General features: G+C 39.7%; 2 protein-coding genes across 2 annotated transcripts; one reads left to right on the top strand and one right to left on the bottom strand.

Moving 5' to 3' along the window:
* Window positions 1-368: 368 nt before the first annotated feature.
* Window positions 369-3,565, top strand: LOC142968625 (galectin-related protein B). The gene is made up of 4 exons (XM_076108597.1): window positions 369-425; window positions 737-822; window positions 2,178-2,358; window positions 3,422-3,565. Exons 1-4 carry the CDS (start codon window positions 399-401, stop codon window positions 3,563-3,565), a joined length of 438 nt encoding a protein of 145 aa, XP_075964712.1. The 5' UTR covers window positions 369-398.
* Window positions 3,566-5,610: 2,045 nt separating this feature from the next.
* Window positions 5,611-9,365, bottom strand: plek2 (pleckstrin 2). Its single transcript, XM_076107579.1, has 9 exons — window positions 9,312-9,365; window positions 9,030-9,194; window positions 8,150-8,334; window positions 7,940-8,031; window positions 7,603-7,790; window positions 7,336-7,437; window positions 6,751-6,834; window positions 6,418-6,496; window positions 5,611-5,738 (listed from the first exon to the last, which is right to left on the bottom strand). Exons 1-9 carry the CDS (start codon window positions 9,363-9,365, stop codon window positions 5,611-5,613), a joined length of 1,077 nt encoding a protein of 358 aa, XP_075963694.1.
* Between the last annotated feature and the right edge of the window lie 3,426 nt (window positions 9,366-12,791).

Raw genomic sequence — 12,791 nt, 5'->3', positions numbered from 1 at the left:
GACCAGTGAAGGCAGCATCAGGTGGACGGCTACGGCTTTAAAGGGAAGCACACAGAGTGTATTATATATATTTATATATATTTATTATAGAAATATGTAGCAGGTCCGCTGCAAACCAGCGACAGAAAAGCATTGAGCTAAATGTGAAAGGATGAACCCACACGTTCACATCCCCCAAAACAACCCTCTTCTTTAACCGACTTTTTATCCAAATCATTTGTATTGAACTGAAATATTCAGCTTGTAATATATCCCCCCCCCCCCCCCCCCCCCAAAAAAAAAATTCGGAGCCTGTCTCTATGACAACTACAGGCGGGGTTTGCCAGCTGGAGGCAGAGTCGATCAGTCCTCAGTTGGCATCGCTCGAAACCTCCACACTGCATCACGCCCTGAGTGGAATGGAAGAAAAGGACAAGAAAGAAAATGTATGTATAGCTGTGAAAATTATGATTTGAAATTCTGATAATGTATAATATCTCACTTTGGCATTGGCTCACTGAAATAAATATACAGAAATATAGTTTGTGCAGCTCGAGTCACTGATTGTTTAGAATGTGGATCAATAACGCTATTGTTCCCAGCGGTGCCATATAGGTTGCAGCTCACCGCAGATTCCGACATCAGCATGGCTGCATGATCACAGAGCATCATGCAGTAATGATCTAGTGTGTTTAGCTACAGGCCTCATCCTGTGTGTGACCGCTCATCTACGTGAAACATCTCTATTGTTTCACAGGAGGAGTACACCGGAGAGATAAAGGGTGGACTGCGGCCTTCAATGAAACTGGTTGTCATGGGAATTATTAACAAAAAACCCAAGAGGTAAGTGCACACCTTTTTGCAATAAAAAGCGGATTATAAATTATTGATATAGCCTATGTTGCACACATGATGTGGCAGCCAGTTAAAGTTATGAGGGGAAAACATGCTGTGGCTGGTTATAAAACAGGATTTCAGATAGATGTAGTCTGTGTTTGAGTGCATAACCACCCAGCGAGTCCCTGTTTTGGGAAAATATGTTTGTAATGCCAGTGCGTTTCCTAATTATAGGTTGGTATGTGAACGTGCGTGGTAAAGCTGCAAAATCCCATGAAATCTGAAAATCTGAGTCACACTGGAATTGTTTTGGGGTTGATAACATCAATTGGCTATTTACTCATTCAGACATCAGTTAAGTTCCAATAAAATATGACAATTAGGCTGCTTACAAAAAAAAAAAACATATTCTGTGCAAAAATAAACTGTGACGCAGATCTTTTTAAAGAAACATCAGGGAGGTTTTAAGGACAAATGTTCTCAAAGGACCATTTTCCTAAATACTGCATGTAATGTGACAGAGCTTTCAGAGCTTAAAATGTGCTGCCAAAAGCATGTTTCTTTGTCATTTTGGTAGTCAGATGAGGTCAAATCAAACATATAATATAATACAACTATAAAACGTATAGTATAATACAATAAACGTGTATAATAATGCAATGCCAGCAGCCAGTAATACAAAATTCCCTGCAAAATGCCAGATTGTTACAGCATATTGTTGTATCCGTGTAATCAGGGCCAAAGGCAGAGCATATGATGACTGTAAAAATAAATGTTCAAATCATTCACAAGTAGCAATATCCAGAATGCTCTAATACAAGTAAAGTTAAGTAAAAGCACTGAAGTACTGGCAACATAATACTTAAAGCATCAAAAGTAATAGTACTTATGCAGAATGGCTCCTGTCAGTTTTTGTATTCTCAAATAAAGTATCTCAAAGTTGTACTGAAGTATTCGAGTAAATGTACCTTCAACCACTGAAAATTGTGTGCAAATTGTCTTATTACAACAGCACAGTTGTGATAAAGACCAGAAGATGTCACTGTTCTCCAAAGAAAACGACTAGATTTAAAATTCAGTTGATTCCACCAGAAGTAAAGAATACAAAATAATGAAAAATATGAGGCAGACAAACAGAAAAGCTACACGATATCAGCAGTGGTGGAGGAAGTATTCAGAGCCTTTACTAGAGTACTAGTACCACACTGTAAAAATACTCTGTTACAAGTAAAAGTCCTGCATTGAAAATGTTGCTTAAGTAAAATAATGTATGATATATTCAGAAAATCTACTTAAAGTATTACAAGTATTCAATGCATTAAAGCTTCATGTCTTGACTTTTGTCCCGTCCTTGATGTCAGCATCGAGGTGATTCTGTCCAGTGAGCCTCAGGAGGAGGACGCAGACGGTGATGTGGGACTTCAGTTAAATGTGAACTTCATGGATAAGGCCGTCGAACGCAACGCTCGCCTGGCTGGAAAGTGGGGAAGACCTGAAACTACTCTCTCCTACTTTCCGTTTGCACCTGGAGAATCCTTCAAGGTATGTTTAGACTAGTGTCTGACAGCGAGGGCCACAGTTTAATAGACTTGAACATGAGATTTTCATTATGGTCAAAAGGAAAATATCTGTCCTGCCTTTATTTTTCACCTCTCTGATCTCTGCATGATCTTAGATTATAAAAAGTAGATTTCCTGGAGAGTTGCTGGAGATCTTCCTGTAGTTCAGAGCAAGCTATTTTAATGGAAGACAAATGCAAAAATAGAAATGTTCTCATGTTATAGTTTGAACAATCACCATCAACCCTTCCCCTCCTATCCTGGTCAGCAATGCAGTAAAGACGCATTAAACATTGCTGAAAGATCAAGCAGGACTAATGCAAACAAACATGAAAATGACAATACATAATCAGGAATAAAGAAAAAGACAAAAAAAAGCTGCACTTACTGCACTTCTTTCTATTGATTGTAATGTCTGTGATCCAGGAGTTACTGTAAGCTAATATTTCTGCAGATACACTCTGAATTACAAAACCATCTTTAAACATGCTCTAAAGGCAAATCTGCTCCAAACAACAGGAAGTAATAATCAGCCATTGATTGAATTTTTGATGCTTCAAAATCCAGAAATCACCTGATATCAAAAAAAACAAGACCTACTGTGAATTGAATTCATGCTGCAGAGAATAACAGGAAGATTATCCATTAGGATCGAGTTCATCTGACCCTGAAGGGATCATGACCTCGCTGCTCTGTTCAAGACGCTTTCAGATTCGCCCTTAAAGACACTAAAAACATGGTTTCAAATCTTAAGCATTTCTTTTTTTATATATCTTTTTATATTTTTCTACAAGCACATAGTTCAGAAGGGGGGAAAAAAATCCCAAATACAGAAATCTCTCAAGTAAAATAACCAAAACTTTTCATAGAAACAGATTGAGAAAATATGGACCAACTTCTAATGGATAAATATAAAGCTTTTCATACCCTGCTGGCAAATCTGTGACTTCTCTGTTCACGATTTAGGCCAGTACAATGTGTGTGTTTTTAGCATTAAACACAAACCCTGACTGTCTCCTCCTCTACTTCTCTTCTCTGACCGTCAGATGGAGATAGTTTGTGAGCACCAGCAGTTTCGCATCTTGGTGGACGGACAGCCTCTGTGCGGATTCACCCACCGGCTCACCCGGCTCGCTTCCCTCACTGCCTTACGGGTCTTTGGAGACTTTCAGCTCACCAAGGTGGCCTAGCACCAGCGCCTCACGTTGTGGGGACAACAGTACAAACGGTTAGAATAGAGCTACTTTGAGTGAATTAACCCATGATGGGGATGTGGGGGAACAAAGTGACGCCTGCCCCGTAATCACGAGTTAAGTGCCTTCACTAGATTACCTGTTTGGGGACTTGAAGTTAGACTGAATGTAACAGTCGTCTGTGTCTTAAATCAACTGAGGAATGTGATTAGAACTGAAGCAATTTGTGGTTTAAACTATACTATTTTCCCTTCCTGATGAACATTTGCACAGATGTGATGCGTCGCTGATAAAAGGAGTGCTGCATCCGTCTGTGTGCATTCGAATCTCAGACCTCTGGAGTTAACCTTTGAAAGCACTTACGTTTACGAGCGCCTGCATGAAGATGAATGTTTCTGAAATCAACTGATTGTCATTCTGTGCCCAACTCAGTATATAATAATGTAAAGCGATTTGCGTAGCCTACGTTAGTGCATGCCAGTAACACACACACTGTTTGTTTCATTCCTCTCAGTTTGCCTCCAGATTAAACACAAAGCTGCAGAGGTTTACGTCACACTTTGTTATTGTACCATTATCAACTATCAAAAGCCACCAACACCCACTGGTTCATGTACTTTTCTTTTACCCCGAGCACTTTTTGTGTGAATGTTTCATATTGACTTAACTTTACTGCAATAAATCACTTTTGTTGTTAACTGTTTTGCTGTTTTTCCGCGTTGTGGTCGAGTAACTTGTACTTGGATTGTACAGCGTTAACTTGTACAGCGTCTCATATCACTAAGGTGTTGTGTCATTTATGATTTCACTGGAACAAGCCTGTAAACCAACACCAGCTCAGCTTGAGTCATTCAGCTGATAAAGGCTCGACTCAGCTTGGGAGCGCCCGTCTGCGATTTCTGGGAGCAGCAGGTCTGAACTGGATGAGTGGGACAAATACTTCCTGAGGCCTTTTTCTTGTCTCTACTTGGACTTCTTCCTGATGTCAGATCATTTTACTTAAGTTAAAGGATCATATAAAACCATAAAACAATATTCCACCGAGGGTTTCTGCAGCAATCACCAACAATTTAAGACCTTTTAATACCACCTAGATTACATTTACACAGCCTCCTGTGTGAACAGTCCACCGCCATGACAATCCCAGTCTCCTGACAATCCCGCAGTCCGATACAGAAACATTTCAGAACTAATACGCCTGCCAATGGCATGCAAAAGAAAAGAGCTTTGTGAATTAAAGATTTTTTTAATACCTTCTAAGGACTTTTTTCTTTTCTTTTGAGGAAACTGAATCCAACACTTTCGACTCTTTAAGACCTGCAGAAACGCCGTCACCTACAAATCAACATCCTGTTAAAAAGTAAAAGTACATAAGTATTATCAGATGTTTAGAGGAAAATGTATCTCACAGACATCTGAAAGATGACAAAGGCCACACTGTTATTTTTGTGAGGGGACATACAGATAGTCTAATTGGTTTGGAATATGTCTAATAATTCATTTATATATTCTACAAGCCTGTAATGTGTTGGTTTGGATCAAATATCCATCTGGATATTTGTGACTACAGCTGTCATAAAAGTAATGGAGCAAAAAGTGAAATATTTATCTCTGAAATGTAGTAGAAGTATAAAGTAGCAGAAAATGAAAATACTCAAGGAAAGTACAAGTATCAAACATTGTACTGAAGTATACGTGAGTAAATGTACTTTCACCACTAGTGTGTGGAGTTATGAATGTGGAGAATAAAGTCAAGATGATTTATGCTTTAATAATGAAAACATCTCGTAAAACACATGCAAAACTTTGAGCTAGTTGGGCTTTTAAACGTCCTCTGAGCACAAACCTAAAAGTACAAAATAATCAAACTGAAGACACTGATATTTTAGAGAAACGTTTTGTGACCACTAACACTTTCATTTAAATTAATTTAAATTGCATGATCCCAGTTGGCTGCTACAGTATACATTCATGGAATGTGTAATTCTTTCTTCATAGCTGAATAACTGAACTAGTTAATATCTTAAAGAGTATTAACCGCTCTACGTCAGCTTCCTGATCGCATCTATCCAGTCCATCTTCTGCTGGTGAGTCGGAGCCTGCATGAAGTAATGTGTGTCTGACTGGGTGATGATTTTGAACAAGTTGCCTTGAATGTTGCCTTTCACACCTGTGTGGGAGGAAAAATCAGAGTTAGTAAACTAGAACTACTAACAGACAAAGCAGAATCAGTGCAGTCACAATTCAATATGGAAAGCCAAGTGTTGAAGGAAGATGTGTGGATGTAAACGAAATGAATGATATAAATAACTTTAGTGTTAAATACACCACATTTCATCAGGAGCACAAAATACAAGTATAATTACTTTATCAGTATATCAGTATCAGTACTTTCTGACTTTCTGTCCCTGTTTGTGGCTCAGGGTTAAGAATGTTTCTTTCCTTTTGCAAATAAAAGGCAAATCATTTCCTAAGCCTGCGGTCCACTGTAGTTTTTAGCAAACATTACTCAAACAGGAATAAATGAGGCATTAGTTGGGAACAATTCCAGTTTGGTGCTCTAGTATATATTTACAGCAGCAGGACTTTGTACGTGGGATTAACTCAAATTAAACTACAGTGACCATGTTCATCTTGACGAGGGAGCAGAAATATATGGTTTTGAATGGACAGACAATAGTTGTTGACATCAATTCATGAAATAAGAAAATAAAGTAGTCAGATAAAAAAGTGGAAAACAAAACCATTGCTTCTCATTACTCGTCCTGTCTTGCAATTATTTGCTTGAATAACTTTGTTTGGAAGTGTTCAAGCTTCTGAGGTCACTGGAGTTGCAGACAGCGACTCACCTGAGGGAACTCCGTTATCGTGCAGAGACGACACCAGACAGGAGCGCAGAGAGAAGCCGCCAGCGGGGCTGATGTCATCCTGATGAGTGAGTGGCGAAAGACAGGAAGGAAGAGTCAGATTTGTGGAAGTGAATTACAGGGACTTTAAAGTAATGACTGGTTCAGAGTCATAACTGGCCCGAGGCTCAGGAAAGCACAACAACTGCTTTGTTTTGCGTCTCCTCTTGTATCTAGTGTGTTTGTAAGTAAATTACACTGATCAGATTTCTTTTAGATTCTATCAGGTAATTGAATCACCTATGTCTTTAGTATCATAGTTTATTGTACACTCACCTTGGTGGGATCATAATAGTGAAGGTAAGCAGGCTCTGAACGCAGCACAAACAGTCGCACCTTCCAGTTCTTCCTTCTGTGTCCCTGTGTTTGAAAGAAGGCCAAGGGTTAGTTTGAGGAGTCTCTATTTCATCACATCACGCATGAAGGAATTTGTCAAAGTCATAAGACATAAATAGTACCACTTCATAAAAGACAATATATATAAAAGGCTTCTAAGTTGTAATACTAATAAGAACACTTTTGGCGTTGCCAGGTTGTGAACACCCTCTTTGGCTGGTGTTTATACTGCTTTTATAAATGTTGGTAATCCATTTACAGGTGGGGTCCTCACTTTGCAATAAGCCCTCAAGCCTGCAGTTATAAATGTTAATAAGTTGTTCATAAAAACGATTTTGGTGCAGATCAACCATTAATGGACTTTGTCAATGGTTGATTTAATACAATTAGGAATTAGACATAACATTGCCCGATTGGTACTTACTATTATTCATTTACTTACTTACTTATGTATTTATTGTCAGGGCTTTTGCTTTATTTATTATTAATAATAATAATAACTCAGTTATTTTTCGGTGTGCTTACCTGTTTAAGTAGATATCCTCTCTTGACCACTTTTCCACTCAGCTCCACTGCAGACAGCGAAGACTCTGCCTTCACACTTCCTCTCTTCTTTAAGCTGTCAGACTGTGATAAAACACAAACGTGCTATGGATTAAATACTACCCCGTCCTGCTTAATAAACGGATCAACATTGAAAATCTGTCTATAATGCATGTGGATATTCTCAGTGTGGCATCATGAAGCAATAAAGTGCTGGAGGTCAGCACACAGAGACTTCCTGGTACTCACAAAGCTGTACAGCGCGGTGGAGTCGTCCATGAACTGCTCACTGAGGCCGGCGGTGCGGAGAGCCTCCACACTCTTCAGGCCGACGGTCCGCAGGAAACCCTCCTCCAGCAGGGCCGAGGCCAGCGTCATGGCATCCACACGGGTCAGAGTCAGCTGCATGAACACCAGCCAGTCCACCACCGCTGAACCTGCAGGGACATCCCCATTGATTTCATGAGCATCATGCAGGGATCACAACCAAACTGAAATATTATAAAGGTGGATGCCTTTAAAAATGTTTCCAAGCAAACATCACCTGAGATGATGCAGAAGACTAAAGATGTTGTTAAAGGCTCACCTGAGAAACAGTTGCTGTAAGTGTTGCCCTGCTCCACGTGGTTGCTCATGTTGATGCCACTGTGGACGTCGTACATGGAGTCCAACACCTTGCTTTAAAAGAGACAAAGAGATAAAGAAGCAGAGACAGAAGTGAGATGTCTGCAGGGTGAGACAGTGAACACACCGTTAACATGTGGTAAAAGCCTGTGTGGGTAACATGTAGACTTACCTCAGATTGATGTTGTGTAAGTGGGATCCAGCAGGGTCCTGCTGCTTTGTCACATTCACACCTTCAGACGTCCGCAGCTTGCCGACCGCAGCGGTGATGTCACCGGCCCAGTCATCTCTCTCCTCCCGGGAACAAGCCTCCAAAAAATGATCCGCCCCATTCTTTGTCTGGAGCTTTAACACCAACTAGGAAACATAAAGAGAGAGGAGATTGGTGTTCAGTTCTGATGACAAATTCAGACAAAAAAAACCAACAGATTCTGCCGAAACAGTAGCCTGAGGCAACATTCAGCCTCGGCTAAAGACACACCTTCAATGTGGTTTCTAGCAATACAAACATAAACAAAGGAAAGCACTGAATAGAAAGTGTAGTACATCCGTGTGACCGACAGCAGACATGGTACAAAGAACAGTTGTCTACATGTTTAATCTTACTGGGTCTTGTGTATAATTCTGCAAATATATTTATGTTTATGTCAAACCAAATTAATTATTTGCTTTTTTATGATTTTATACCCTTCTGTCGGGTCTTTCTTTCATAAATGGGGACATCAGACAGAAAACTTTAAATAATAAAAAAAACATAACACTTTCATTTTAATCCACATAATTCACAAGGAGAAAGATGCCATCAGTTAAAGAGGACAAGCTTTACTTAAACTAAGAATAAGAATCATTTCTTTAAGGTTTGAATGAGGGGTGGCACAATATACCGGTAACCGCAATATTTAAAAAATGTTCTCTAGATATCGCGAAAATATCGTTATCGTGAGTTATTTTGGCCTCGATAATCGTGCAGTGAAAATCTGATATCGTTACAGTCCAACTTTTGGAACTTCTTGAAAAGTATAAAAGTAACACTGGGGTCTGGAGTAACTCACCGGTCGATTTTCGTACTCCAGAAAAGGACACGTTATCACACAGTCCTTCAGAAGGATTTTCCCTCGCTGACACGAGTCCCTCTTGCCTCCTTCGTACTTGTAATACAGCAGCTTGTCTGGCATCAACACGAACCAGCGCGCCTTCCAGTTGTGAACAAGATGACCCTGAAATCACATTATCAGAAATGATCAAAAGTGTGTCACATTCTCAGAAAATCAACATACTCTTCTCTCTTGCTGTTATATATCTTTCATTATATGTATTTAAGTAAAATGTCTTACCCTTTTCACCAGGAATCCTTCTCTTAGAGTCGTGTTTTTCTTGTCTGTATCCATTCTGTTCAGTGTGATCTTGGCAATTGAGCTTTGCCTGTTCCTGCCTGCTCACGTTTTTAAATAGAGGAAAGTGCGTCACCCTGTTCACACCCACACACACACACTCTCTCACATACATACATACATACAAACACACACACACACACACACACACTCATACACACTTCAATACACACACATTTTGCTCAACACTGGGAGGCCAATCCAATCCTGCGCTTTCTGCCAATTGCCACAGGAGGGCGCTCTGACTCCTTCAGAGTCTCAGCACAGGTGATCGTTTAGTAAAGACTCAAGTTTCAAGTTATTGTCATGGGCACAACATGGTAATAAGAATATGAGACCTCAGACTAACTCTAACAATGCTCATAAAATGAAGACACTAACACAAACAGGGATCTAACAAATATTTGGGCTATGCATAATGAGAAGTATACATGTAGGCCGTAAATCAGTAAGTAAAACAGTAAATAAAAGTATATAAAGGTAAAGTGACAAAAGTGATGAGCTCATGAATCTTGTTTGAATTAGGAATATCCATAATGTTCTGTCCAAAGGAACAGGATTGTCATTTAGCTAAATGTAATTACAGTTTACCTGCACTATGTGTGTGTGTGTGTGTGTGTGTGTGTGTGTGTGCGTGTGTGTGTGTGTGTGTGTGTGTGTGTGTGTGTGTGTGTGTGTGTGTGTGTGTGTGTGTGTGTGTGTGAGAGAGAGAGAAAAAGGAAAAATCTTTCTTAACCCAAAGCTCAAAAGAAGTTTAGATTCTGTATCAAATTCATTATGTGAAGAATTCAAATCCAGGAGATAAAGCTGTAGGAAACATCCTGCTGACGGATGAACGTTATTTTTTATCCCATTTTGATGAAAAACCAGCAGCTGGTGGTCGACCACAGCTAATCAGCTTTGTAGCAGCTGTACCCAGTAGCAGGACAAAGTGCACATATTACTGGTTAATGTGAGTAATGTGGTCGGTGCACCATTGTTACTGAGACTCCTGCTTCTGCGACCACATGAGGCCCTGCTGGGCATTACTCTGCTCCGTCTTCTTCTCCTGAAAGAACATGAATGAGTGGATAGCTGCCTTCAAAATAAACCTCTCCACTGCTCTCACTCTGTAATTAATTCTTTCAGCATTTTTTCATGTAAAAAGTGACATGTTAGCATACAGCTACCAATTTCCACTTCCAGCAGTCACAAAGCAACATCCACTTTCATTTGTTTCTGTTTATCTGGCAGGAGTAAGTACAACTATGTTACTATGTTGTTACTATGAACAACGCCATTCACATTCATTTATTTCAGTTATTACAAGAATATTAATTAGACTTTTCTTTATGTTGAATTATTTTTGATTGTGCTAGAACGAATATTTCTCTGATTTGAAGCCAACATGTGCAGGATTTGAAATGTTGTGACTTTGGCGCCCCTTGGTGGCAGTATCACACACTTCAACAAAATGTCTGTTGTCCATGTGGCGTCATTTAGGTATTGTTACTCTGCAGTTTCTAGCATGCTGAGAGGATGAGGCAGGTAATATTCTACATTTTGTCTTGTTCTCAACAAATCCTATAATAACACAAAAACCATCGTTGTGTTACTACATCTCTATATACTTTCTGACTTCCCTTCCCTGTCTGTGGCACCCGACCTCAAGCCCATTGGTTCCTTGTGTAACCATAAATCTTAAATAATACGATAAACGGTTAATCATTATAAAGTTACATATTTTTTAAAAGAGCTAAATAATTATCTAGGGCACTGTAGTTTTTAGCAAACGTTACTCAAACAGGAGTAAACACTACATTCATTAGGGACTGGTTATTTTCAGCAGCGGATTAATAAACATTTAGTGCTTTAGTGAGTATTTCCATCAGCATGATGTTGTATGTTGAATTGAAATTGAATTGAATTAAAAGGCATTACAGTTTCAATGTTCATAGTTTTTAATTCATCCTATTTGATGGGGACGATGCAATTTGACATTCCAATACAGATCATGAAACTGATGTGCTCACTTTTTCAGCTTTCAGCTTTTCTTCAGGATTCTTTTAAATCCAGCTGAAAAATCCTGCAGGATTACTTTCCTAAAGGAGCTCCACATTTTTTCCAGGATTTTTTTTTATATTCCTTCAAGGACATCCGAGTTCTTTTCAACAGGTTGTCAGCACGTTTTAATAAGTTCAGGGTGTCGTGTGTCGTGTAATGTTACACAACCCTTTATTTTGAATGAAAACCAGAGGAAGTGCCTTCATATATGAGGAGAGAAGCATGACTCTTCCAGCTCTCCTCTCTGCTACAGGACTCATGTAAACCCTCCATTGTGTCTCCCAGGTGAAGGAACCTGCACACACAACCACGAGGTTATAAGACAACTGGAATGTGCAGCAGACTCACTGTGGCAACCGGCCAAATGAGAGTCGGGAAAAGAATCTGTTCAGCACAAAGAGGAACAATAAACCCCAAATCCTGCTTGTGAGACTCAAGCTCCTTTCCTGAGTCAAAGTCAAACAAGCTCCTCTGGGTGTTAAGTCAAGTCACAGGTTTAAGGTGTGTCTGGAATGCCCTCTGTATTACATTAACCATAAATCAAACATTAATTACGTAAAATAAAGATGATGGTGTTTTGGCACGCCAGGATATGAAGGGCTCTGACGCAGGCCAGGTCACATGGGTTGCCGGTTGTCCTGGTCACACACACACTTTAAACACAAACACCCGCCGGAGTCTGTTTCCTTGATCCACAGCCTTATTGTTCACTGGGTGTGTGTTTGCGTGTCCACGTCTACAGCTGGTTACACAGATCACATCGCCAGTCAATCTCATGCTATATGAGACTGAAATGGAGACAGGATTCCATCTGGGATGATAAACCACAGTTTTTATTCCCCAAAAAGTATAATTTTGCCTGACGAAAATGTTACTTTATGTTCCAAATGATAATTTGAATAGTTATGTTTACAACCCCAAAACGTTCACACATTCCCTTTAATACTGGCAAGTAAGATTTGTATTTATTTTTAAGTGTTGGCACTGAAACTTTTCAAAGTGCTGCAGCTGAAAGGAAATTGTTTTGATTTCTCTACACAAATGATAAACCTTTCTATAGGCACTCCACAAATGCTGCGGTTGCGATTGCCCACATACAGTAGTGACATTAAATTGCCTTTATAATAAAGGGTGAAATGGAAAAACCAGGATGTTCCAGAGCCAGGAGGAAGAGAAGCACCGTGGCAGATTCTCCTGCTGTTTGCCTTGAGATTTCTCAACAAGTGGCCTCTTCAATAAAAAGTGACAGGGTGACACTGTGGTTTATGGCTGTTGACCTATTTTAACAGGCGCTGCACTCAGTGTAATGAGTGTAATATACATGCTGAAGGCCTCGGCCTGTTTTCCTTTCAAGTGACTTCCCATCATTCGCACAATAAT

Source organism: Anarhichas minor, unplaced genomic scaffold, assembly GCF_050575085.1.
Source record: "Anarhichas minor isolate MPS153535 unplaced genomic scaffold, ASM5057508v1 ptg000040l, whole genome shotgun sequence".
Classification (NCBI taxonomy): Eukaryota; Metazoa; Chordata; class Actinopteri; order Perciformes; family Anarhichadidae; genus Anarhichas; species Anarhichas minor.
This window is presented reverse-complemented; position numbering and strand designations above follow the sequence as displayed.